Source organism: Buteo buteo, chromosome 7, assembly GCF_964188355.1.
Source record: "Buteo buteo chromosome 7, bButBut1.hap1.1, whole genome shotgun sequence".
Taxonomy (NCBI): Eukaryota; Metazoa; Chordata; class Aves; order Accipitriformes; family Accipitridae; genus Buteo; species Buteo buteo.
Window position 1 is genome coordinate 34,571,272 of NC_134177.1, and position 27,065 is coordinate 34,598,336.

The 27,065-nt window shown below is 53.6% G+C and overlaps 3 protein-coding genes across 3 annotated transcripts; 2 read left to right on the forward strand and 1 right to left on the reverse strand.

Moving 5' to 3' along the window:
- LOC142032937 (fibrinogen-like protein 1-like protein) lies at nt 1-26,276 on the reverse strand. The gene is made up of 3 exons (XM_075032346.1): nt 25,859-26,276; nt 1,905-2,024; nt 1-834 (listed from the first exon to the last, which is right to left on the reverse strand). Exons 1-3 carry the CDS (start codon nt 26,274-26,276, stop codon nt 200-202), a joined length of 1,173 nt encoding a protein of 390 aa, XP_074888447.1. The 3' UTR covers nt 1-199.
- On the forward strand, nt 7,660-13,928 carry LOC142033384 (fibrinogen-like protein 1-like protein). Its single transcript, XM_075033312.1, has 4 exons — nt 7,660-7,810; nt 9,498-9,641; nt 11,728-11,790; nt 12,874-13,928. The coding sequence occupies exons 1-4, from the start codon at nt 7,807-7,809 to the stop codon at nt 13,500-13,502; spliced, it is 840 nt and encodes a 279-aa protein (XP_074889413.1). The 5' UTR covers nt 7,660-7,806; the 3' UTR covers nt 13,503-13,928.
- On the forward strand, nt 16,831-19,587 carry VPS37D (VPS37D subunit of ESCRT-I). The gene is made up of 4 exons (XM_075033313.1): nt 16,831-16,984; nt 17,973-18,144; nt 18,500-18,582; nt 18,768-19,587. The coding sequence occupies exons 1-4, from the start codon at nt 16,862-16,864 to the stop codon at nt 19,254-19,256; spliced, it is 867 nt and encodes a 288-aa protein (XP_074889414.1). The 5' UTR covers nt 16,831-16,861; the 3' UTR covers nt 19,257-19,587.
- Nucleotides 26,277-27,065: the final 789 nt, after the last annotated feature.

Sequence of the window (27,065 nt, forward strand, 5' to 3'; positions counted from 1 at the left end):
CCCGTGTGCCCGGAGCTCCAGGCGATTGCTCTTGAGCCAGAGCTGCTGTGTTTCAGCTGGTGATGGTTCAGGTGCTGCAGGCAGTGCAGGACGTGCACTGGGACTGGCACAGGGCTGTTGGCAGGCACAGGAATGGGGCGCTGAGCTGGGGATGGTGGCACTCCCCCAAACTCCTGGGAGGCTGGGCGCTGCGGCACGGTCAGCACACATCTGTGGGTTTGACCAGGATGAGGGAGGATGTGCAGTCACCATTATCGCAGAATCCTGGCCAAAGGATGTGTTTTTTGGCATTAAGCAGGACATTCTGGCACCTGTCGTACCACCAGCCCCCATAGCTGTTGGCGCAGTTCCCACTGTACTGGTCCTGGTCCTTGTCGGTCGTGCTGAACTTCATGTTGTCGTGTATGCCCCCCTTCTTGGGGTGATAGCTGGTCAGATAGTCATCCCCATCACCAGAAAACCGGCCCAGCCTCAGTGGGTACCCACTAGCCTCACTCTCCACCCTGAAGATGTCATACTCAGCGTAATGGGTGACGTTGGCTTTATTCCGTACGATGAAGCGGACCTTGTAGGTGCCCTGCTGTGTCAGCAGGTGCAGGTACTCGGTGCCCAACCAGTGATCGCCCTGCACGTTCCCGAAGCCGTACTTGTAGGTGGTCCAGGATTGCTTCCATGTGAGCTCAGTGTCATGAGAGTTTCTCTGGACAACAGTCCAGCCCTTGCCTTCAGTGTCCATGTCGCACCACACCACGCGTGGGGGAGACCCTGCAGGCTGGATGACGTACACCCCGCTGGGGCTGGTCTTGCGGAGACGGCTGCAGTCTGCAGGGAACCCTGCAACAGCAGCAGTGGCAAACACAGGTTGGGGTGGGAGAGAGAAAGATCATATGACTCTGTCAGGGCAACAAGGAGTTCCTGTAGGGGAGCGAGGACTCAGGACAAAAAGGGCTGGTTTTATCTGTGGTCTACTCCACAGTGTAGAGTGGCTTTTCCACTGGCTCATCCACAGGGCAACTGAAGGTCTCTAAGACAGTGGCCCTGGTAAAAGCCCTAGGATCTATTTCTCGTGACTTGCTATTTCATTTGGAGCCTTCTAATGCATCTGGCCAAGAAAAGAGGGGAAAAAAATCTTCCAGATGCCAGTGATGTCCTCCAAGTATATCTGGCCCTCACACAAGGCCCTTGATATATTGAGGTACAGCTCTTGCATGGATCAGAAGTGTCCAAAATGCTCCGCTGGATGAGGATGTGTAATGAAAATTTATGTTTTCCCTGGGGGTCATGGCATTGCAAAAGAAGGCTAAGTTCTACCTCGATCTTGCAGGGACTTCTTCCCCCAGCTTGTTGCAGTTTATCTGTTAGCAGGACTGATCTGTCATGACCTACTTGCCAAACTAATTTGCTGTGTAATTTGTTTTTCTTGTTTTGTGTCTAATGAGGGAAAATTTGCTGTGGGAATTCCAATTCAGCCCATGAAATTCTGGGTTTTTGGGGCACACAGGTCTTGCAGGGAGTGTAACCCTCCCTTGCAGGAGCAACGCAAGCTAAAAAAAAAAAAAAAAAAAAAATTGCTGGGAGGATGTCTCCTAGAACCGAAGTGTAAAAAGACAGAAACACCACAGAGCAATCCTGCCAAGTTATGATGTTTGGGCAGAAACCCCTTGGTTTCAGTATGGAGCCACCAAGGGGGTGAGGATGGCTTGACAGGTGTCAGGCTGCTTACCTTACAAGCCATGGCCCAGGGGTCTGTGTGTATGAGGAGTTCTTGTGTTGTGCATCAGCCAGGGTGCATGCTGGCCTTCCTAGCACTTAGCAGACCTGAGAGTCAGTGCTGAGCTAGGGAGACACTTTCCTGCTCTGCACCTTGGTGCCCAGCCAGTGCCCCCCACCCACTACATACTCACCACTCCGGGAGATGGCAGTGGGTACTGGTGGGCCAGCGCTTGCACAGAGAAGAAGCATTGCCACCACTGTGGGTAGGAGGACAAGGTCCCCACGGAGCAAACTTGTCCCAGCCTGGTGCCCTGGGGAGGAAAGGGCCCAGCACCATTAGGATCCCTGGGCAGCCCCCTCTGCCCCTGCCAACAGCCCCCAGAGAGCTCGGACCAAGGAAGGCAGAGCCACGGAGTGCAGGTAGGAGCATAGGGCTCCCAGGGTGGTGGAAGCTGCAGCTTTGGTGCAGGCTCTGCCCATGCAGGGCTGAAGCAAGGTGAGAAATGGCTTCGTCACCCTCCTGATCAGCCCCTTCCCTGCACCAGACAGCAACCTGGAGATCTGTTCTCAGAACCTACAACCCAAGAGTAGCTAGGAGAAGACAATGGCACAGCTAGATCTGGGGGGAGTAGTTTGCCAGAGGGGAGGGATTACAGTTCTTTTTGGAGTAGTCATGCTTAAACCTTTTATATAAGCCACTCCAGCCCAATGACAGCTAGTGGGAAACCAGATCCAAAGGGTGGGTCCTATTGCACAGATACGACCTCCCAAGCAGACAGAAGGAAGTCTCCTGGGACCACACAGTGACACAAGCCCAAACCCTCTGTGCTGGCCACCAGCACACCCCTACACCCTGCACTAGCTCCGTTACTGGGGGAGATGCCATCATGCCTGGGGAAGGACCCCTTTGCAACCACATATGCCACATGCATTGGTCAGGAAGGGAAAGGACCAAGTTGAAATCTAGGTCTCCACATTAACTTCCCTTGACAGGACATGGGAATACAGGGCATAGGTAGCCCGGGGAAAGCATAGGCTGGCACCAAGCATGTGTGTCATTTGGTGCTTTGGTCTTGCATCCCCTCTGCTACCAGGGTGCAGCATTTATCACCCAGGCAAGATCACGGCTGCTGTCCAGCTAGTCATCTTGTGCCTTTGTATACTCACCCTGGCCAGGTCTTGTTTGAGCCCAGCACCACACATGAATGAAGTGTGCAGCTGGGAAGATAACTCACCCATCACAACAGCACAGCTGAGCAGAGAGCAGGAATCCTGTGGTGCACCCTCCCATGCCAAGCTTTCCACGGTGACTTTATAGGCACTGCACACACCCACTTCTGTTCACACTTGTTGTTTGTAGAGGCACAAGGAGGCACTTCCAGATTGTGACTTGAGCAGTTTTCAGATCCCATGACAGCACAACTAAACCCCCTGAGAGGAAGGAGGCATGCCCTTCCAGCCAGAGAAGTACAAAATAATCCCCTGCATGATGAGGGATTTCAATTATTGACACTCCCAGCTACACAAACACTACATGTGAATTGCCCACTTGGAGCAGATTCTGGACAGCCATGATCAAACTGGAGAGACCCGGCTTTTTAAGGACAAGGACATACACCCAGAAACTAGAAAAGGAGGAGAGATTAGGTCTCCTATGTGCCCAGTCCCAAAGGTGACCTTGGAAAGATGAGGACAGGTCCTCAAGAGACGTGCCTGCTTGCTAACTCTCCACTGGCAGGTTTCAGGATCAATGAGTTAAGTCATTAGGCTGGAACCAGTGTCCAGCAGCCAGAAGTCACTGCACACACAATGTCGCCTGGCACCCCAATCTGTATGCTCTAAGTAGAGAGCAAGGGCTCCAGGTAACAAACAGGTGCCTGTGGGTCCCTTTGCCACTCTCCTTCCCAATCCCTGTCTTTGGCCTGGTGAGACCCTGCAGATCTGCCCCCAGCCCCAGAAATGTCGACCAGGGGTTGCTCTCTCTATGGGAGCAAAATGCTCTCAGGACAGATTGTTTGGGAGGGCTGTTCTTCATGCCAGAAGGTGCAGACGGCTCCATCACTTTGTCAAGCCAATTTTAAGAGAATAAAGATGTGGCCTTTCTACTTTCTTCTCCTGTGTCGCTTTCAGTAGCCTACTGACCAGATGTCTTCTTCATGGCACAGGTTTAAACCTGATGTTCACAGCAAGCCAGTGTCAAGCTGAGGCTCCCATCAAACTTTCTGTACTGCAGTAGCCCACATGAAGCAGTGCAACTCGCAGGCCTGGATGGACAGCAGCATCCAGACCTCTCCAGGGTAAGGGATCCCTGGATCACCTTTTGTCTGAATCCTTAGATGTCACCCCTGCTTGCTTGGTTAGAGGTTGGGAGCTCTTGTCCACAGCCTCATTTAGTTTGGGAGAATCATAAAAGCAGCACTCTCAAGCCTATGGAGGGAGAAAGGCTCAAGCTGCCCTGGGAAGAGGGACCCCAGGCAGAGGGGCCGCATCCTCTTTCTGTGGGGGCAGAGGAAGTGAGTGACTGACGGGCTCCCATGGGGTGCCCCCGGAGCTAATGCCAGCACTGAGCAATGCAATGCCTTGGGGCGGGGTGGGGTGCCTGTGCCAGGGCTGGCAGGCAAGCTTCTGCTGGTGAGCCAGCACTGGGATCACTGGTGGCAACAGGGCTTCCAGGTGCAGCAGGAACATGGGCCCCACAGATCACGCAGAGGAAGTCCTCCCCTGCCCCTGTGTACAGCAGGCTCCACTGGGCTGCTCCAAATAGATGCAAATAGTATTTCCTTCAAAGAAACAATGTGTCAACAGGACAGCTCATCTACAGACCAGCAGAGACCCCAGTTTTGACTTTAGCTCAAATATTCCAGTGGATGGTGTCTTCAAGGTGATCAAACAAAGGTTTTCTAAATCACGCTGATGTGGGGCCTCTTTCTAAGAAGACAGCTGCAAGAGGACCTCTGAGCAGATAAGAGTTGGAAGCAGAGCTGAGGACAACCATTCCAGAGAGGCAGAGAAGGGAGCACCATGCAGGACTCAAGGGCAGAGAACGAAGGCATGAGCAAGCTCTCCGGGACCAGCAAAGGCTGGCTGCTCCACACAGGCAGGCAAGTCAGAAGCCAAGAGCGCACCCTAAGGAGGCAATGCCCTTGATGGTGGGGCTCCGTCCTGCTGGGTCTGAGCACAGCAGGCAGAGCTGAGTGTTGGCAACAGCCCCAGGCAAGGCAAGCAGTGAACTGGGTCCCAGATCCTGGATAAAAGGACAGAGTGCAAAAGGCAGGGCTGGAGATAAGCTACAACATGGATCTGAGCGGTCCATCAAGGGAATAAGCTATCTACAGTGCAGGTCTAAGATCCATCCAGAAAACAAGGCCAGAGAGGGGATTGGAGACCAGTACTCATACAGTGTGGTTCAGGTTAGGACTGAAGGTCCAGGGCTGAGCTGAAACAGGCCTCATGGGCCCAGGTGAAGGTGCCAGGTGGGACTGGTCACCAGCCACTAAGGCTTACTGGTGCACTCAGGGCCATGACAGTAGCAGTTAATCCTGAAAGAACAAATCACACCTGCCTAGCTGGCTGTACGGGTCTCTCGTGCTCCATAGGCCCTCAGGCTTTTGCTATAGCTCTTTGAGCTTACAAAGTTGCTTCTCAAGACACGTTCTGCTGCAGCCAGTTCTGCATCTTGCACAAGGCCTGGTGCCGTGGCTGTGCTCCTGCAGAAATACAGAGGCATAAGGGCTGGGAAGGGGGCTCTTCAGAGAACCTGAGAAACACAAGGTAACCAAGACCAGGAGGACCTCTGAATGTCTCTGGTCTGATCTCGAGGCCAAAGCAGGGACAACTTAGAATAGGTTGCTTAGGGTCATGTCTGGGTCAGTTGTGAATATGTCAATGAATGGAGGTCCCACAACTTCTCTCTTTTTCTTCTTTTTTTTTTTTCCCAGTCTTTGAACACCCTCGGGCTGAAATTTTTTTTATGTAATTGTAATTTCTGTCCCTTCCCTTATGGCTGTTGCCTCTCATCCTATCCCTGTGCACCTCCATGGAGAGTCATAGAATCACAGGGTGACAGAATAATTTAGGTTGGGAGGGACCTCTGGATGCCACTTAGTCCAATCCCTGCTCAAAGCAGATCTAAAAAATCAGGTCCTTGTCCAGTCAAGTCTTGAACACCTCTAGGATAGAAATCCCACAGCCTTTTTCTGGGCACCTGTTCCACTATTTGACCAACCTCATGTTAAAAGAAGTCCCTATTTCTAACTGGAATTTCCATGTTCCAACTTAGATCCATTGCTTCTCATCCCACCACCACGTACTTTCTTGAACAGCCTGGCTCCAAGTTCTTTGTATCCTCCCATGAGGTAGTTGTAGTCAGCAATAAGACCTCTCTGTTGTCTGCTCTTCTCCAGGTGGAGCAAGCCCTGTTGTCTCAGATTCTCCTGGCATGTCCTGAGCTCCAGGCCCCTGACCAGTCTGGTGGCCTCCACTGGACTTGCTCCAGTCTGTCAATATGTTTCTTGTAATGAGAGGTCCAAAGCGAGACACGGTGCTCCGAGAGCCTGACTCCATCTGCTCTCTACCCTCCCACCATGTAGCTGTAGGCAGCAACAAGATCCCATCTCAGCCTTCCCTTCTCCAGGCTGAACAAGCCCATCTTTCTCAGCCTGTCCACAATATGTCATGTGCTCCTGCCTCGACTGTCATGGTGGTCTCAGGTGGACTCCTGGAGTTTTAGTCACTGTTGTGCACGGGGAAGCCCCACACAGGACACAGCACTCCAGCTGTCATCTCACACGTGGAAGTGAATAATCCTTTCCCTCACCCTCCTTGGCTGCATTTTTCCAGATGCAGCAGCAAACAGATCTGTGCCAAAACTGTGGCTCTTTCAATATCAAATGTATATTAAGCAGGAGCTGGGCCCCAGGACACAGCTGGAGTTTCAGAGAAATCCCCTCTACGGCCTCCTCCCTGCCTGCTTTGCACGTCCTAACCCAAACACCGGCCACAGCCTCCTGGAAAAGCTGGCTAGGGACTGGAAGCTGCTGGTGAGGCTCTGCTGAGGGTTGCTGCCTGCCTTTGCTTGCATCTGCTGTTGAGCAGAAGCAACAGCACAGCAGGGTATGCACAGGAGCCTCCATGAGCAGGCAGCCACCCTGCAAGCAAACAGCCTGTGATAAAAGCCCAGCCTGCTCCTCTGCAGGCTCTGGCTATGTTGTGCTGTCCAGCACAAGGTGGATGCTAGGGTACAGGAGTCCTTGTAACTCAGAATACTGTGGGTATCAATCCCTAGGAAAAGGATGGTCTGGCATTTTCTGTAGGAAATCCATGGTGTAAGCACTCCTAGTAGCAGAGAGGGGCTTGAACTGAGACCGTTTTACACCAGTGTCATGTCACGATTCCTAAAACTCCCTTGTGACTGCCACAAGGGCTGCGGAGTCAGGAGAGACTACAGTGTACGTTGTGCAAGAGGCAGCATGGTGGTGGCAGGCCAAGCACGTCAGGAGGCACCTGGAGTGGCACTTTCTGAAGTTCAATGCACAATTTGCCAGGAACACTAGAGTACCTCTTCCCTGAAGGGTCTAATGGGGTCCCCAGTGGCTGTTGGGCTTGATGCCTGCTCTGGAGAGAGAGATTTACGCCTGATGTTTGATTTCCATCCAGGAGAGGGAATGTCATCTGGGTATTTACTTACGAGTTGAAATGTGCAGAGGTGCCCCAAGGATGCCGTTCCCTGGGAAAATGCTGCCAGGGCAGGGGGGCAGCCAGGCACTGTAAATGGCAGTTGTTTTAAGGCATTTGCTTATTGGCACCAAATTATTTGCTTTGCCTTTGAAGAAAGCTCTTCAGAGCTTTGCCTCTGAAGAAAGCTCACCTTCATGAGACACAGCCTTCATTGTTGAGGACAAATCACTTAATGATGAAGAGCAAATAAGCCATAAACCACTAGTCCTGTTGCCAACCAGAGGACAAGTGCTGTGGTTTAGGTCTCGTGCCTCCACCCCCTCACCTGCTGAGCCCTATAACTTTCAGGCTGGACACCCCTCCGGCCAGGCCAAAACTGCTCAGCTTCCCGCTCCGCAGGGTCCCCACAGAGACGGCATGGGTGAGTGTGGGATGGGATGGGAGGGGACAGCAGCACTGCGTGTGGCTGCGGATCACAGGGCATCACAGCACTTTGTCTTCTGCAGGGCTCCCTTCTCCCCACACCCCAGCCATCCCAGTGCTAAGTCCATTACGTTGCCTGGGCTCACTGTGCCCCGGCTGGGAACTGGAGCAGGAGCCTGCATGTTCTGCTATTTTCAGGCTGTATCAGCATAGCCCTGGAGTGCCAGATAGCCCATTTTACAAGCCTCATATTTACCAAACATGTTTTGTAATTTTCAGTTCTCCAAGGAAAGTATTAAATACCCTAGAATAGAAAACAGATTTTTTTTAGACATTCTTGCTTAAGGAGAGATATTGAACTAGTATCAAGATTTCGAGGTTAGGTGCTCGAAAGCATTCACTGCTGTCCCCAGAAGAACACCCAGGAGAGGCTCATCCTCTCCCCTGCATCTCGCTACCCAGACCTTTCATGACCATTCATGGGGCAATGGGCCAGCAGTGGAGGAAGCATTGCTTCTCTGGTGGCCTAAAGAAGAGATGTCTTTAAACATGCCTCTAAACACAAGTGTATTGAGATACTAAATGTTATGTAGGAATTGAGAAGCAAATCAGTTGAACTGAAGTGTGTTTAAAAGATCTTTGCTGTAAAACTGTAACCAGCACAAATGATTGGGATGACTCCGAGCATTCCCAGAAAGAAGTGCTTGTCTCTAGGGTGGCTGCAATTGCACACAGCGGTTCCAGGCCAGCATCATTGGTCATTTTCCTTCTCAGTCATCTCAGGGAATGGTGCCAAACCCATGTATCTCAGGGCAGTGCAATAGGTTTGGCTCTGCTCCTTTTTGAACAGTGGTGGGATCAGATTGGTAATCTGCCAGGGTGAGCTACATCTATCATCTATCATCTATCAGATTTCCCCATGGGCAGGTTTCTCCACAATGCCCCACTCCCTAGGAATTGTGATAAACTTTCTATAATTTTATTTAGATTCAATATTGCAAAAAGTGTGTTGGTTTCCTAGCTGTTCTGAACAAGAACAAACCAGAGCAGCTGGCTACATCTGGAAATCTTGAAATAGTCATATAACCATATAAAGGGCATAACTTGCACCATCCAGGCAGTAATTCCTGGAAGTTTGTGCTGCCCCTCTCAGTCATGCTGATTTCATGCAGGGCAGAGAAGGAGACACAGCCCTGCCTGGGGCTTGTTCCCACACAGACATCTGGGTTCTTACTGCCCACAAACCCAGATTGGAGGCAGGAGGCAGGAGTAGTCCCAGTTTACACCATGTGAGTGTGTCACAGGAGTGTGATGGGAGCCGGGAGGAATGAGGATTCCTCCATCCATGCTCACCCTACTTGTTATCTCCTGAGATAGCCCTGAGACCTGGTTTTTACACGGATTTCTGATTACAGTCACTTTGCGTTTGTACAAGGTTTTCGCACTTCTCCTGTGTCAAACACCACCGGCAGCAGGTGACACTGCTAATGACTCCTGCCAATGAGTATATGGCAGCTCACCTAAATGAGTGAATTGGGGCTTACAGCTCCAAGAGGGAGCTGTACACATAAAGAATTTTATTTTCCTATTTTACTCTGCAAGTAAAGGAGTCAAATGGGATTCATGACTTTCTAGTGGAAGAGTTATGATCTCTTTCTTCTTTTTCCAATCTCTTCCCATTTCAGCTAGCCAGCGCCTTTGTCTCCTGCTTTTCACTTGCCTGCTGGCCCTGGCAACATCTCTTCTTGCGTTGGAGATACAAAACTTGCATCTCCTCAATGGCACGACAGATGAAATTATTAATGTTCCCCCAGAGTCCTCCCAGCTAGGTAAGTATACCACTACAATAGGGAGAGGCAAACAAAGTCATGTTCAGTCAGATCCTATGGAGACGTCCTCAGCAGACTAACTGCACCCCTGTAACACAGAGGGAGGACTAAATACTTCTCTATGTGTGGGCAATGCCAATGCAGTGTAGGCTGTCTTGCTGGAACAAGAATCATCTCCTCTCAGAGTCCTCCTCTGCTTGCTGCCTGTCTCTTCTGTCTGGCATGAAGCTCTTCTGTCCATAAGTGAGTTCAACAGTCCAAAGCCCGGAGTTCATAGGATCCCAGGAGAAGGGACAGGTTTGGTCTTGTTGGCAGCAAGACCAAACCAAGGATGTTGTGGGCCATGGGCTCTTCCTTGGAGAAACAGTGTTAAAGATATTAAGGCAGACAATCTTTCTCAAAACAATGTTTTAAGGCCATGGAGAACAGTGGCCACCTCTGGAAATCAAAAGGTCAGTGGAGAACTGAATTCAAGAGAGAGGTGAATACAAAGAGGAACTAAATGAAGTTAATGCAAAGAGTCTAAGCAGTGGTACTGACACAGAGCAATCAGTCAGATGATGGCACAGAGTAACCTACAAATACCAGGGTATATTGGAGCAATGAGAAAGCCTCCAAGAAATGCTCCTGGAATAAAACTGGGGACTGTGGGTAGGACATGACATGACAGAAAGAGCTGCTTCCCTTCTAAGGGAGGAGGAAGAGTTCTTGGCAGAAGAGCTCAAGGTCCAAGTGATTGATGCTGGTTTCACATCAGCCTTCATTGCAAAGGTCAGCTGTCAGGAAACTACCGACACAAGGCGCACCCGTGACTGAGACAAGAGCTTGGGCTTCATCAAGAACTGCAAGTCTGAGTTGGGAAAGGGGGTGTGCTCTGGGCTTCACACTCATCTCTCACCCAGACCATTGGTAGGGTGCTCTGAAAACATGAGCAGTATGAATGCAAGATGGGTAAGCAGGGAGGCATGCCAGAGAAGACAGGCTAAATTTCGGAAGTCTTGACTTGTGGAGGAATGCTTCCAAATGGATGGCAAGTGAAGGCAGAAAGAAGCAGGGGCAGATTGTGGCTTACAAAAGGAGCATGAGTGAACAGCTTCACATGGCTGTAGTAAAAGTAAATACCAGGGTAGGAAAGTCCTCTAGACCACATTACATGAGCATTTCCCACTCCACACAGGCTCAGGCCAACCACCACATTTACTGGTGGGCTTCAAGATGCATTTGGAGACAGTCAAAAGGAAAGGGGTCAAAAATCTGGCAGGCAGGCTGCATCAGGGAAGGCTGAAGAACTGAATGGTTTAGCCCCAAAATCAGAAGACCGTGAAGGAGGAAGTGATAGCAATATTACAGTCTGTCTGCAAGAAAAAGTGTACTCTGTGTGTAGTAAGAGAAGGAATGGGCTTATACACAGTGCGAGAGGCTTGTTAAACACTTCATAAGGGATGGGATAGGAAAGCACGAGCTGAGAGTGAAAGCAGGGTGCAGATATTTGAGGATGACAGAGAGCAGCTGCTGCAGAGTTAGGCATCTGTTTCAGAGAGGGGACAGGAATGGCTTTTGTGATTCCATAAGCCTGTGATTAATTCTCTGTTTTATAGCCATCAGTGGATATGCAGAAGATGTCCTTGCAAAAGAACTGCATTAATTCACTCTTCCAGCAATGCCCTTAAAATTCCCTTCTGACCCAGCTGAGCAGAGCCCCTCTCCCAACTCCTGATACCTGCAACAGTTTTCCTGTGTCTGTTCGCACATTTCTTTCCCCTCTTCTTCCTGAGTCCATTCCTAACTGCTTCTACTGCACTTTAACAACAATCCTTCCAGTGTTGCCACCACCATTCGGGGTCTTTGCCCGACACAGTGTGTCCAAATCCCTCTCACCAATGAAAGGTCTGCCTCATTTTAACACCATGTAAATTACCCCAAACTACCAAGTGGCTAATATCTGAAATGGTAAAGGCCCTCTGGAATTAGGAGCAACAACAGAAAAACAGGAATATCATCTGGAGAAGATTATGCTCTCACAGCAGGCATTTGACATGTCTACTCTCAACACTCACTCCTGTCTCCTCTGTTCCTGTTAATTCAGGTAATGAAGGCAAACATGTTCGACAGGTCAGAGACATTGCCCACCACCCACCGGCAGGCCATGGTAAGTCTCTTTTCAAGGAGTACATCTGCTCATAAGGTTTCACCATTGCTGGGCTCATGAAGAGCTCTCAGCCACCGTAGCCCCTGTCCCTTGGCTCCTCCCAGGAAAAATGTTTTTCTGATAGGCTTCAGAGGTGTCACAGCTCATAACTGCAAGGCGACTCTTACCAGTCATGTCCTGGACTCAGTAGTTGATGAGGATCTTTAGCATGGAGAATTTTCTACCTAGAGATCCAAACTGGAAAATGATGTTTCATTATTTGCCTTTGGAAGTTGTTATTCGTTATTTTCCTACTTTCACTATACAGTTGATGAGAAGACTGGGTAAGACAGGGACTGGCTGCATCACTGAACTGACTGAGTCAACAGTAGCCCATAGGACCACAAGATCAGTCCTATCTGTGTAGGAATAACCAGTAGCAGAGGTAGTGGGAATGGAGCAAGTCCCTTCCCAGAAGTGTGTAGGTGCATTCAGCTGTTTGTTGTATAAGGTGATGACACTCTGGAGCATGGAAAGGCCATAATCAAATCAAATAAGTCAGGAAGTCTCTAAAGAGCTGCTCAGGTAAGCCCAGAGAAAAGCAATGGATTTGCCCTATTGAGATCACAAGGGCTGATTTAATTGTTAGCCATGTGGATGTCTTGATCACACTCTCTCCAAGGTTTCTGAGATTACTATAAAGCTCTAAAGTTTCCATTCTGTAACAACAAATGGCTTTATAACCCAGATTTGCATCTGTCTGTGTGGTGATACATAACCTGCACGCTACAGGCAAATCACTGCAGCACTGCATGACTGAATCCAACCTGGGCTAGGGTGCATTGTGTGCTGGGTGAAGGAAGGTCTCAGCAGGCCAAGACATTTTGGCAGCATGTTCCCATCAGTTTGAATCCTGTCTTGGGATGATAGGAAGTCCAACTCTTACATTGATCATTTCAAGATTTTGATTTACTCCTATGAGCACATGACAGGAAGACAGCCCAAGAATGTGTGTGCAAAAGGATAGAGGCACAAAAGAAACACCAGGTGCTTTCAGTGTCTCATTGTGTGGGATTTAATAACCATCTCTGTTTCCTGTCCCAGGTTGGCCCAAGGACTGCAGCGAGATCCCTGCTGGCAGCCGCAGCGGTATCTACATCATCCAGCCAAAAGGGCTCCACCACCTCGTGGTGTACTGTGAAATGAATGTGACAAACGGGGGCTGGACGGTCATCCAGAGGAACCAGAAAGACACACCAGTCACCTGGGCTGAGTCCTGGAGCACCTACAAGTTTGGCTTTGGGAACGTGCGCAGCGAGTACTGGCTGGGCACCGAGTACATCCATCAGATTGCCATGCAGAAGGTCTATCAGGTCAGGTTTATCATCCAGGACTCCACAGACAACATCAATTTCGCAGACTACAACCTCTTCAGTGTGGAAGATGAGTCCCACGGCTACCGTCTGAGGTTGGGCTCCTACGCAGGGACGGCAGGGGATGCCATGACCTCAGACAATCCCAATACCATGCATGACAACATGAAGTTCTCCACAAAGGATCAGGATCAGGACACTTACAGTAAGAACTGTGCCTACAGCTATGAGGGCGGATGGTGGTACTCAGCTTGTTATTCTGTACGGCTGAATTTCAAGGGTGGCATGACATGGGGCAGCCTGTGCAAAGGGAACTGCAAATCCTCCCTTATCCTCATCAAACCAGCTCCATATTGTTAGTGCTTCTTCCCCCTCCTGTCCACACTGGACACTCTGTGAAGGCTCTGCATGGCCAAAGAGCTTGAGCCTTTCTGGAGCAGAGGGAGGAGCCCAAGGGTAGTAGGGTTTTAGTGAAATGCCACTTTCCAGTTCTCTTCTCTGAGCGCAGGCTCCCCCTCTGCTCAGCTCTTTTCCCCTGTGCTTACCAATGATTCCTTGTTATTATGTTCATAATCAAGAACGAAAAATTCACTTGTGAAATTTGTGGATTCCACATGTACCTTCCCTGTGGGAGGAAGACACTGAGCCCTGGAGTGACTTTTCATCAGAGTTTCTTAGCTGCCTCCAGAACTCACAGCAAGCAAAAAAACTACATGCCACAAATTTCCATATACTCTGTGCCTCTCTGCAGTGTCTGGTAAAGCATCCCAATAAATTTGCTTCCTTGAGCTCATTCTTCATTAATGAATGTCTGTTCTTTAACTCTGATGTGCTCGCACTGAGATGCCAGAAATCCCATGTCAGGTGCTAGGACTGGAGTCTTGGGGCTTGTGGAGGAAAAAAGCCTTGAGTGGTTCTCACAGGAATGGATGTAAGAAAATTAAATCTAGTTACACTGAGATAAAGGACCTGTGATCTGCACAGGAGGGTTCAGAAGGGACCTGTCATGTGGGAGAACTCATCATCACCACGTTCACAGTCCAGTGTCAAAAACTGTGGCAATATCCTGGTGCCAAGGTCCTGCTTCTGCTGGGAGGCTGCGTCTGTCAGGATTTGTTCCTCGCTACCTGTCTGTCTGCACAGTCATGCTTTGATCCTGAAGAAACATGATTTCAAAGTTGTCAGTAGATCTGTCTGCTGTGACTGAGAAGCAGTGAATTTAAATTGAAGCAAAAGAGAAGTAGGTTAGGTGTTAGGAAGCACTTGAATTAGGAGACACTAATGAGGGAAGAGCTCATTACAGGAATGAACTCACCATAGTCAAGTTTCTGAGATCAATTTAGATCAACCTTTGCTGGGAAAAGTGCAGACAGAGCTGATGATGTGAGGCTGCAGGACAAGGCCCCTGCAGCTCCTCCATCCCACAACACTGGCACTGCCTGGACAGACTGTCTGAGAAGCACTTTCACCTCCACAAACCATTTCTGTTTTTGTCTTGGGGCAGCACAGCAACAGCAGTGAGTTCCATTTCCAGGACTGATGGCTAAGGGAAAACCCAGCCCTCGCTTGCCAGCTGCAGAGCCCAGTGCCATCCAGGAAGGTCTGAGAAATTAGAAAATACTGAAAGAAATGAGCAGTGGAGTAAGAAGAGCCAGAAAGTACCTTATACTGCTCCAGAGAACTGCCCTCAGCACTTCAGAGCATGGGGGCACCTGTACCTAGGGATGTCTGAGGAAAAAGATTGCTCAGGGCTACTTCTACTGAAAGCAGCTCTCAGGTGAAGCAAGCTGCACTTGCCCTCCTGAGAGCCTTCAGCACCAAGCACTGAGCCCCCCCCAAACCAGAGCACAGAGGACTGGTGGGACCTCAGAGTAGAGCCCATGCCTGCCTTGCAATGGGCACCACAGCACAGGGAGGGGAGGCACAGGACAGCTCCGTGATGGACTTGACATTGGCTGGAAGAGAGGCTCTCCTGCACCAGGGGCACAAGATGGTAGTGGCAGGTGGAGGATGGCTGTCAGGATGGTGCCCCCCCCCCCCCGCCCAGTGCCCCCAGAGTGGATTTAGCTTCCAAAGTCAGCAGGCTCAATGACATCAGGTGGCACTGGGCAGACTGAAATGACACTGCTGCTGCACCTGGGCCTCTGGGGTTTCCAAGCAACAGGCAAAATTGGAGTTGCATTTGCACTGCTGGACTAAGGAACAAGTGATCCTTATCCCAGTAGTGCTGTCTTCTGCTAGGGCTCTCCAAAGGCAGGGGAGAGACTCAGGCCAGCAGATGCAGGAGGGCATCCTAAAATATCCCCACAGTACAACAGAGCTGGCACCCACAGGCCCAGGAGGATGGGCTCAGTGAGTGGGTGTCTCTGCATTGCCATCTTGTCCCTCCATCACAGCACATCCCAGTGTACAGACAGGTTCTCATCCCTCCTACAACAGCACCAGCTCCACACAGCCCCTTATTCCAAGCTACCCATCCAAATGCTTCCTAAATCCTGCTGGGCTCTTGGCCACCCAACAGCACTGACCACCAGCCCCCAGCAGCTCCCTGGCAGCTTCCCTTCACTCAGCTCCAGCAGCCAGTGTTGGTTTGAGGTGACACCTGAAGTGAGGCATGGACATTAAATGCTGTCTCTGACCAGATATTTGCTCCACGGAAATGCCCTGGCCAGGACAGAGCAGTCCCCGCTCCAGCAGCAGTGCACGGCTCTCCTTGCAGCTGTGGTTTTTCACTAAGGTAAAACTTCCCCGGGAAGCAATCCCCACCTCCCCTGAGGTCCTGGTTTGCTACTTTTCCCCAGCTTCTCCACCACATCTTTTACTTAAAGAGTAAGAACCAGGCAAAGATACAAGGAGAGTTTCCAGCACAGAGATGTCCTGAAGTGGAGCTGATAGTCCTCAGGCAGGTTTCTGCTCCCTGAATTTTTCTTTCAGGTCTCTGAATCGCTGCAAACCTTTAGTGACCTCAACACCCTGCAGCGAGCAGTTCCCCACCACAAATGGGGCAAGCGCTGCCCCCTCTCCCTTCGCCAAAAGACGAAGGGGACCTGCAAAGAGCCGGCAGTGACAGCGTGCATCGTTGCTCTCTCTCTCTCTTCTCTCCTGAGCAGATGGGTACAGCGGTGCCAGGATGTCCACAGTGCCTTGAACTACAGGGTGAGGCCAAGGCAGTGATAAGCAGGATGCACTCAGTGTGGTGCAGTGCAGGGCACACCCAGTGCAATGCAGGATGCACATCGTGTGGTGCAGTGCAGGATACGTGCATGGAGGTCAGGATGCGCACAGTGGGGTGCAGTGCAGGATACGTGCATGGAGGTCAGGATGCGCACAGTGGGGTGCAGTGCAGGATACGTGCATGGAGGTCAGGATGCGCACAGTGGGGTGCAGTGCAGGATGCACATAGCAGGGTGCAGCACGCGCAGAGCGGAGTGCAGTGCAGGATGCAGGCAGCGGGGTGAAGCGCAGGATGTACCCGGCAGGGCGCAGGACGCACGCAGCGGGGTGCATCGCCGGTTCCAACCCCCAGCCGGGGGCGGGGCGGGGCGGGGCAGAACCGCAGCGCCTTGCGCTCAGCCGCGGCTCCTTTAAGACCGCCGGGGAGGGCGAGCGCGGGACGGCGCGCGGCGGGGGCGGGGCGCGCGCGCAGCTCCCGCGGCCGCGCGGGGGGGGGCCCCGGCCCGTGCCCGTGCCCGTGCCCGTGCCCGCTCGTGCTCCGGCCCATGTCCCGGCCCCCGGCGCCGCCCGGCTCCCCGCGCCGCTTCGGGGCGCTCAGCACCGCGCAGCTCCGCGCCCTGCTGCAGGACGAGCCCCGGCTGCAGCGCGCCGCCCGCCTCAGCAGGAAGGTAACGGCCGGGGGGGGGCCGGGTCCCACAGCCGGCGGAGCGGAGCCGAGCCGAGCCGTGCGGCGCTCGCCCCCAGCGGGGCTTTCCCGGTGCGCGGGGTGGAGCCGCCCGCAGCCCGGGGCACCGGGCATCGCCCCGCCGGTCCCTGGCACCGCTGCTCGTCGGTCTTCCCCGGATACCTGAAATCCCGCCCGCCGAGCCCGGAGGCTGTGGCGGAGCAAGCAGAACCCACCGGCTGGCTGGGGTGGCCGCGGGGAAACCTCGGCTTGGGCGTCCCGGCCGGCGGCTGCCCCGCGGCTCCTGGTGCCGCTCGGGGTCTCGGCAGCCGTCGCCTGCCAAGCAGCCTCGGGCCACCAAAACCTAGGGCAGGGCCACAGCCGCTGCCCTCGCTGCTCTCAGCTCTCACTGCCCCGAAATTTGGGGGGAGGCTGGTAGGCCCCGGCCCCTAGCCGTGCCCTCTGCGTCTGCCTTCGTTGCCCGCAGCTGGGGTGAGCCCCGAGCGCTCCCTGGCTCCAGCGGTTCCTGGCGCTTCTCTGCGGGAACAGGGTCGGGTTATTCTATAAATCATTCTCAGCCTCATTTCATCATTTTTCCCCTGGGCCTCTCAAAGCACAGCCTGGCACCATGCTCTACTCCTCAATCTGGGTGGGCGGAAAATGTGTGTGCACCGAGAGAGGGTGTGTTTCTCTCTCCTGACATCGTTGTTGGCTGACAAGTACTTTCCTCTGCAAAGGGGGCTGGGTAGCCAGCGGTGAGCTTTCCCGCATTCAGGGTAAGCTGCCCTGTAGTGTGCATAGCCTGGATCCAGCTGTCGCATCCCCCCTGGGACGCACTCCCCTTCCAGGCAGAGCAGAGGGATGGGGACAGTGTAGGAGGAGAGGGTTTGTCCCTGGATGGACACCCTCCCAGCAGGCTGCCAGCTCTGACTGGTTCTGTCTGATTCTCCCAGTGCTGACACCTCCCCCCCACTCGCTTCCCATCCTCGCAGTTTCAGAGTCTGCAGCTGGAGCGGGAGATGTGTTTGGCTTCAAACTGCACCCTGGCCAGGGTGAACCTGTCCCTGCGCCCGCGGCTGGAGGATGGGAAGGCTTCCCTAGCCATCAAGTACCATGAGCTGCGGGAGATACGAGAGGCATGTTGGGACAAGCAGCAGCGTCTAGGTGAGTGAGGTGCAGCCAATGGGACAAGGCAAAGCCCGGCATGGCCAGAGCAACCCACGTTAATACAAGGGCCCGGGTGGGCTTAGCATCCTCGAACCTGTTCTGGGCAAATGGCCCAGCCATGATCAGGAGCAGCGGGGGGTGATGCTGCCTGCGACATAGCCAGCCCTTGGCTGGCACTGATGCTGTGGTGGGATGCAGGCCTCAGTGTGCAGGTGGCTCCAGGGATGTGTTTGAGGGTGTTTCAGTTCAAGGGGGGCGAGATCTGATGCTTGGGGGTAGGAAAGACCACAGCCCCAGCAGTGGGGGTGTCTGGTGGGAGGTTTTTCGGCAGCCCCATCCTCTCCTGACACAGAGGCTTACCTGGAGAAGTGGAGCCCACAGAGTGCCCTGAGCCAGCTCCAAGCCAAGCTCGATGCCTCTGAGGCAGAGTCGGAGGTGAGTCAGGCGAGACCCCTGTGCTGCTGCCCCTTCCTCACCTCGTCCCTGGACTCCCCTCCATGCCCTCCCATGTGCCAGACCCTGGAGAAGAGTCCTGGGTCTGGGGGTGCTCAGCTATCTGTGCTCCCTTTGTGGTCCCACGACTCTCTTGGCTTGATGCTGCCCCACTGCCTGTCCCACAGGCACAGATAAAGCAGTTCCTGGCCCAGGACCTGCCCCTTGATTCCTTTCTGGAGTCCTTCTGCCAGAGCCGCACACGCTCCCACATCTACCGGACACAGCTGGAGAAACTGCAGGAGCTGCTGCAGAAAGACCGGGTGGGCAGGGACCCTGTGGGCCCCACGGGGTGCCCAGGTGCCCTGGCTAGCCCAGCACCAACCCGCCTTGCCCCACTTCAGAATGGAGTAGCTCCCAAAGCCTTCAATCTCTCCTACGGTTTTGTGCCTGCCTTTCTCATCCCCTCGGAGGCTGTTGTGCCCTTTGCCATGCCGGCTGCGCCTCGCAGACACCATCTCCCAGCCCTGGGACACCAGCCAGCATCTCCCTGCTCTAAAATCCCCAGTCCGGGCTCACCCTTGCGCCTCGTTGGACACATCCGCCTGCTCAGCCCCCAGCCCTTCCGCAGGCAGCAGCGGCCGCGACACCAGAAGCTGGAGCCTCCACACCGGTAGCAGGGCAGGGATGGGGGATGTCCCTGCTCCTGGCCCTGTGCCTCCACGGGGGCTGCACAGGAACACCCTGGCCAGGGAGCGCGTAGGGGTAGGTTTGTGGTGTAGGCACAGCTCTGAGGGGCTGCGGTGTCTGTTGGGCAGGCATGGGGTGGGTGCTCACAGGGGGTTGGCGGTGTTTGGCCGGGGGTGGGATGGGGCAGGTGCCATGGCCAGGCAGCGGGTCCTGCACTTGGGGAGCTGCTGGGGGGAGGTGTCTGCATCCACAGCAAGAGGAACAGTGACATGAGGTGTGGGGGGGTGGTTTGCAGGGACGTCAGTAGACTCTGTCAGGTGGGAGATAGCAGGGAAGAGGGCCCAGGAGCACTGGGCACCATGTGCTTTCTAAATAAAGGCTCTTTTCCACTTTCTGTGTTACCCCTTGGCTCTGGGTATGAACAGAGGGATGGGACAGGCAGGGAGGAGGTGGTTGCGGGGGGACACTTGCCAGGTTTGGTGGTGACTGGCACTCAAAGAGGGTCCTCCAGCCTGGCAAGCCCCCAGGCATTGCACTTGCACTTGGCTCAGCCCATCAGCGCCCTGGGGAAGGCAAAGAGCCCCCACAAGGGGAGCAGAGAGCCCAGTGAGTGTGTGTTTCCACCCAGATAGGTGCCAGGGACTACCTCCCAGCAGTTTGGCCCTGCACACGGTGAAGACTTCTGGTAACCAGAGATGCTGTATGCCAGCAGCCAAGTCCTTGCCCCCATGAAGGGTTATACCCTACAGCTAGCCAGTCTCACTCATGGCCCTGTGGCAGCTTGTCTCATGGGCCTGTGTGCAGCTCTGCAGTGTTTTTAGTACCCATTCCCCATCCACCTTTTTGCACTAGCCCTGGCTTCAGACACCATTGGAATGGGCAGCAGGAGGCCTGAGCTCACCCTGTTTTGTCGAAGGCTCCTCTGTTGTTTTCCTTAATTTCACGCAATGGATGGTAAGACAAGCCTGGGGCAGGGGATAGCCCTGGTTCCTCTGCTGCAGCCTCCTGGGCACTCTGGGGTACTTGTTCCCTGCTCTGGGGTGTCTCGTGCTGGTTCTAGCTTTTGACTGGGTTTCAGGTTCTTCTTGTGCATTCAGCCCCTGTCTGGTTGTAGCATTTTTTCTTCCTTCCCAGTTGCCTGCCCGCCCTGCAGCTTGGCACTGTTATGTGGACTGCTTAGAAATCACCCAAAGCAACAAGGGGCCCTGGCTGTGGCTACAAAGCATCCCAAAATATGGACCATTGGCTTGCAGTGTCTGATCACCCCCTCCACCGCTGAGGGTGCTGGCTCTTATGCCAAACTCCAGCCCTCACTTGTGGGAATGGCACCACTCATCCAGTATAACCAGTTAAAACAGGTTTAAGACTAGGATAAACTGGGGACCAGCCACTGTGGCTTTATTGGCAGGCAAGGAGATGGTAGTCATTGGAATATCTGGGGTTTCACAGAGCACCGCCTGCTTTCCTGGGTTCTACCAAGCTCTGTTTGGGCTCAGCCTGTCAATGAAAGGTACCAGGACATGCCTGACTGCCACAGTCGCGGTCTGTGGCTTGCTACATGCCGGGAGGAAGGACCATAGTAGGCTGGCAGCCACAGCATGAGAGCTTGGTTGGGCTCCCATACCAGTCCCACAGGGCTAACCTAAACAGGGAAATGAGGGGACCAAGCAGGAGCACTCAGGAGGCCGCTTGGTCCATGTGGGGCTATCTGTGCTGTGTCTGGAGGAGGCTGGGATGCACAGGCAGCCTTGTCCTACCCAGTGTCCTGGGGTCCCCCAGACAGTTGCCCAAGCTACCCCAAGGGCTGCACTGGACACTGAGATGACCAGGGCTGTGGGTGCAGCATGGGGACATGGGCCTGAGTGATGTGTGGGTGTCAAGCTATGACGGCTCTGGGCACGCACCACAAGGGGTGGCAGTGGGAAAGCACAAGGCTTCTCCCTGAGGATCTGGATGCCCACCTGGGAGATGAAGGCCACCTTAGCACTTGCCTCAGGAGGAAAGGACCCCAAAGCAATGGCATGAGGATATGGTGCATGCTGGAGCCCAGAGCCAGGCACCTGTACAGGCTGAATGGCAGCCAAAGGCAATGGTGATGAGCCGTGTCACTGCCTTGCAAGATGGGACTGGGCGCAGCACTGGGGATGGCACTAGGGCACACGTGACCATGCACGAGGAGCCAAGCCACCCAAAAAACAGCCAGGCACAACCAGTGGGTCTCCCCAGCCAGTGCGTGCTTTGCACGGCTCCCCAGGGCTGAGCAGTCCCAGGCAATGCTGCATGGGTCTGTCACCAGCTCCAGGGCTAAATTCCCTGGCCCCGAGCAGGTACTGAGTCACCTTACGGCAAGGGCAAATGCGGCCCCACGAGTGTGAACCCTCAAGGTGAGCAGCTGCCTCTCTCCAGCCCGGGGAGGGTCAGCATGTCCCACCAGAGCTGACAGCGCTAAAAGCAACGGTCCAAAGAACAAAGTGAGCTGGGACGCTGTGGCCCTGGCTGGCTTTCTGTCCATAGGAGCCCTGCAGCACTCCCCGGGCACCTGCCCAGCTCAGGTAGCAGTGGGCAGGCCCTGGCAGCCCCATGGTCCTGTGGACTGGCCACCACCCCACTTCACCCCCACTTTAACCACTGAGAAGCTGCCAAGCAAGGTGATCCCCTGCCTTGGGGAGGTTCCTCCAACCCTGGAGTCAGTCCTGTCCAGTTTGGAGCACATACTGCCCCAGGCGGGTGGTTGGACTCCCCAGTTGCAGTGGTCCTGGCAGGGAGTGTACATGCAGCACTAGAGCACCCTGTGCCTCTGGGGAACATGGCAGCATTGGGTGTCTGCCTAGAGTGTGTGGTCAGCACCTCACCATACTGGCAGCTCCAGCCCCTTCCGCAGGCAGACCTGGACTGAAGACAAAGTCCTGCACAGGGCACAAGACAGGGACATTGGTAACAGACAGGAGCTGGCAGTGGCATAGTGATCCCTCTGTGCCCTTCTTTGCCTGCACAGTGGCTCTCCCTGCCTGCACCAAATGCTGACTGTCCCACAGGGCCATGTCAAGGGGGGTCAACTTCCCCCCGGGGAGGAGGAAGCATTGCCAACAGGTGTGCATCTGCATTCATTTCTGCACTGGGCCGGGCAGCAACCAGCTCAGCCCCAATGCCAGCTGGTGTGCAGCCAAACCCGGGGGGCAGGCAGGGAGCTGGCCCTGCCAGCTCTGTGGCCTCCCTGGCACCCGCAGGCGTGGCTTTTTGGAAGTCAGGCTGGGTAAGCAGCAGCCCCCAGCCCAGGAGGGACAGGACACCTGGAAGAGAAGGGGTGCCCCCAGCATGAGCAGCCTCCAGGAGACCCTTTGAGCCACAACCCCAGGTCAGCAGGGGATGTAAAAGCCCAGGCTAGGGCCAGCCATCGAGGGGTGGTGCCAGGGTGCCCCATCTGGGCCCCCCTGTATGGCAGGCACTTGGCAGACAGCAGGGCTGTTAACAGAGGAAACTCTATTAACTGTTAACTCTATTAACAGAGGGGTTGCCGCAAGGGATGCTGGTAAAGGGAGGGGCAGCTGCCCCCTCATCCACCAGTGCTGCCAAGCGTGTGGCCCTTCCCTGGGGCAGGGGTAGAGCCGCCGCTGCTGGCCCAGCAGCAGCCAGACTGGGGTGCAGAGTGCTGCCCACAGATCCCAGGGCAGGCGAGGGCTGGGGCTGTCCCCTCACCCCCCTCCCTGCCAGGCCAGCCCCTCTTGGGTTGGGGGGGGGGGGGGCATGATGGCCAACACTCCAGTGCTGCTCAGGACCCTGCTCACCTGGCCTGCAGCTCCTTGTCTCTGCCCCTTATGCCCCCAGCCCTGCTGGCACCCCCAAAGACCTGCCAGGAGCCAGGTTTAACCCATTCCTTCCCAAAGAGTGGGCCAGCTTCTCCAGATGGAGGGAAGAGGCCCTAATGAGGCACCAATACCCCATGCCTGCAGGCTGCGCCACCCAGCAGCTGAGGCAAGCAGCTCAGCACCCCAAGCCTGTGGTTACAGAGACATCAGCCCATGAGAACAGGCTGGGATAGGACTAGGGAACGAGGTCTGCACTGAGCTTGCAAGGTGTCAGGACTGGGGCTGTCAGGCTTCATCCAGGCTTGTCTCAGCTTGCCTGGAGCTTTTGTTTGATTTACTTAGTTTGTAATGGCATCTAATTACCAAGTGGCTATTAACTACTTAGTTTGAGTTTTGCTTCCCTTTTACAGTGGCGTGGCGTGTCTTTTGTTAGTAATTCAAGGGTGGATTGAGTAACACAGAATAAACCCTGGGGTGAGGATGCAGGGTAGAGCAGTACAGGCCTGGAGGGGTGGGCATAGGGTGATAGCTGAGACCCCACCAGCAACTCACCCTTGGGCAGTTCCTTTCAGTGATACAAAACTAAGAGCTGGCAAAAATAGGAGTCAGGGGTAAGAGAGCAAGGAACCAGCATCCAGCATGCACACAATACATCATTTAATAAAGCCAGACATAATGTGGAGCTGCAGAACAACGAAGAGAGGAGTAGGATGTGCTAGAAAATGTGTAAAAGTGGCCCCAGTGGACTTGAGAGTGAGGAGGAAGAAATCCCCACTGTGAACATCACACTCCTCCCAGCAAAGGCCTCAGGATGCCAACAACTCATGGTGACCTCCTCCCCAGCTGAAACTGCCATCCTCACCACCCTGAGAGCACAGGCCAGGAGGGGGCTGTACAACAGCTGTGACCGCAGTATATTACTGAGATTAATTTTATACTAACTGGATATATCCTTAAAGGAGGCAAAGCCCACAGTAGACCTGGGAGTGGAAGCTGTTCCCTGCTGTGACCACAACCCACAGCTGCCTTGCCCCCAGCTGCAGGAAGATGGGCTGTCTCTCACAGAAACAACCCTCTGTGGCTCAGTACCCCAAGGATCCCTCCTTGTTGTCCCTGAGGTGTGAAGACAGCCAAGAACACAGTCAGTTGCAAAGCTTCACTGTCTGCTGCATGGCTCAGATCCAGCTGCCAGAGGAAGGTGCTGGAGCAGTGCACAAGCCTATGCCTCCTCACAGCAAGTGTGAGGGAAAGCAAACTCATCATGGCTCTCACTGATCTGCCCAGCGCTTCTCCCTCTCTGAAGACAGCTCTGTAACCTTCTCCGATTGCTCAGCATCCCACTGCTGGGAGCAATGAATAGTCACCTCTCAACAACAGTACTGCTGAACCACTGCCAAAGGAGAGGTAGAACATGGGGTTTAAATACAGAGTAGGTCCCTGTGCAGCAAGCCTCACGCATCCTATCAGCCCCACTTGTGCCCTGTTTCCTCTCCTTTTTCACTTTGACCTTCTGATCCTGGTGGGCTTGTACAGCTCACACAAGCCCCTGCCATCACACCACTGCTGTCACAGTTAGGCCCTGCTGTATTTCCCCTAGCAGTTGTGCTGCAGGCACCCTACAAGCACTGCGCTCACCTGGCTAAAGAAAAGCCCCAAGAAATCCGGTTGCTCGTGGCACCTTTCCATCGGAGAAACAACTAGGGAAAGACAAGAACATGACAACAGTGTTGACACAAGAAGACAAAGGGGTAGAAACCTGGTGTGCTGGGAGCTGGCAGCTGGTCTGTGCATTTGGACTAGCTGCAGCCACTTGGTGCCCAAGCTCCTGAAATCCTTCCTGGAGCAGAGGAGCATTCAGGCCTGACCAGGGCAAAGGTGACGCTGGGGAGAAGTACACATTGTACCACACCAAAAGTGACACACTGGATGCCCCAAAGTATCCCTCCGTACCCTGCTTCCATGCTTCCCCTCCTCTGAGCAAAACTAAACACTGCCTGCAGAGAACACGTCACAAGTGCACAGCAACCCACGTGTGTCAGAGGCAGCACAGAACAGGTCTCCAGCAGGCAGGAGTGAACTCCACAGTGGCCCAGGGAGGACATCCTATCCAAGCCCCGCTGACTGCAGGCAGGATGCCCACCCTTCCCAGCATGGCCTCAGGGAAACAGCACCCCCCTCCCCACCCTCTTCCTCAACCTGCTGCAGTCACTATGTGCAACACCAGCCTGTCCCCTACCCTCCATTTTCCAGCAAGTACAAGGAATATTTACCAACCAAGCCCACCAAAAGAAAGGTGTGTCATTTCATCACCAGTTTATGGCTGGTTATATTTAATGTTCAAGATACATCACGGAGACCTGAGGAAGAACCAGTAATATAAACTGCCCAGACCACCCATTGAAAGGCACATGGATTAGCTCAGTTTTGGTGCCTGGGTACTTCACCCCACAATTTCAGACACAAGCACCAGACACAGAGCAGGAGCCAGCCCAGCCGGCTTACTGCAGCAGCTCCTTCCCTGTCCCAGTGTCAGGGAGCAGAGTGATGCAGGCAGCATACCAGCTAGCCTGTTCCTCCTGCTCCACACCAGACCCTCTCTCTGCCAGGAAGCTGGCTCACAGCTGGGTACAGAGCCTGCCTGCAGGAACAGCTCACAAGCCCCAGGCCTTGGCACTACATAGATTTAAGAAAGATCAATCCAGAGGATGCCTTGTGTTTGTCAGGGCTGCCTTAAAGACCTGCAAGCCACACCAGGAACTGGAGAGGTGCTCCCTAGTACCCACCATTTCCTATGGACATCCTAGCTTTTCCAGCCTGGAAGAGAACATTTCCTGCCAAACTCTGCCAGAGAAGTCGCCTCTGATCTTTCAGGTAAGTTGGTTTATGGCATGAAAATGCATCAGCACATGACACAGAGCCACAACTCTGGAGATTTTCACTCCGTAATGGATACCCTTGAATGCTGGGTTCCTGCTCTTCACATACTGACATTTCAACACTATAATCCCACACAGAAGGATGGACTGACAACCAGAGAGGATCCTGGAAAGCTCGCACTCTGTCCATGGGCTGAATTTGCTCCAAACATGCAGCGGTCTCCGGAGTCTGCAGCTGGAAGTGGTACAGTGCTTTCCAGAAAAGGCAGAAAGCTCTCCTGTACAGTATATACCCTGTACCAGGAGGCATTATACTCCCTGCCATGCTACTGTCTCAGGCTCAGTTTAGTATCACAGAACTCCACAGACAGAAAACATGGGGCATTTGCTTTTAACATTTTTGTATTGAGAGAAAACATAACCCAAGGTCACTGCAGTGAGGGGAGAGGGCTTGGTTCCTGCGCAGACCGGTGCCAGCCAGGCGCAGCAAATCCAGTGCAAAGTAATGCAGATGAATGAAGTCTTTGGCACACTCAGAGTTCAATACCATGAAGCTTCGCTCACTCCACATAGTACCAGCATAGCACAGGTGAAACCTTCACCCAAGGAAAGACAGAAGCTCCAAGACACACAATCTTTAGTTCTTAAAACACTTCAGTACTTAAATAGGCAAATATTCTTATGTGCAAATGATGCTTAGATACATATAAAAGACAAGTAATGGCATTCAGTGCTCAGAAGCATACCACTCCCAGCCACGAAGGCCTGTACGGGATGGTCTTGTCCAAAGCTCCTGGCAAGCCCAAGACAGGACAGGCTGTTCTAAACACAGCAGTGTTTTGGACAGCACCTCCAGCCGATGTCACACACTGACCAGGACAGGAGCTGCCAGGGGCCCAGGTTTCATTATTCCAGGCTGCTGAAGCCAAGTCTTCCGTACTTGTGACACAGCAGGGCAAGCCCTGAACTGGGACAGATGAGGGCAATGATGCAGTTTGGAGACCAACACTCCTAAAATTTCCCAAAGACGTCGTACCAACAAATGTGACAGCACAGAGGTGGCAGGTCTCGGATTAACAGAAAACCACAGAGAGCCTTAACTCGGCACTGGTGA

Excerpts from the sequence above, each read along its gene's own strand:
- LOC142032937 (XM_075032346.1), bottom strand. The coding sequence starts at position 26,276 with ATGGCAGGGAGTATAATGCCTCCTGGTACAGGGTATATACTGTACAGG. Across the intron at positions 2,025-25,858 it reads TAGGATGTCCATAGGAAATG|GGCACCAGGCTGGGACAAGT; the intron begins GTGGGTACTAGG and ends TTTCCTCCCCAG. Across the intron at positions 835-1,904 it reads CACTGCCATCTCCCGGAGTG|GGTTCCCTGCAGACTGCAGC; the intron begins GTGAGTATGTAG and ends CTGCTGTTGCAG.
- LOC142033384 (XM_075033312.1), top strand. Across the intron at positions 9,642-11,727 it reads CCCAGAGTCCTCCCAGCTAG|GTAATGAAGGCAAACATGTT; the intron begins GTAAGTATACCA and ends CTGTTAATTCAG. Across the intron at positions 11,791-12,873 it reads CCACCCACCGGCAGGCCATG|GTTGGCCCAAGGACTGCAGC; the intron begins GTAAGTCTCTTT and ends TTCCTGTCCCAG.
- VPS37D (XM_075033313.1), top strand. The coding sequence starts at position 16,862 with ATGTCCCGGCCCCCGGCGCCGCCCGGCTCCCCGCGCCGCTTCGGGGCG. Across the intron at positions 16,985-17,972 it reads CCGCCCGCCTCAGCAGGAAG|TTTCAGAGTCTGCAGCTGGA; the intron begins GTAACGGCCGGG and ends CCATCCTCGCAG. Across the intron at positions 18,145-18,499 it reads GGACAAGCAGCAGCGTCTAG|AGGCTTACCTGGAGAAGTGG; the intron begins GTGAGTGAGGTG and ends CTCCTGACACAG.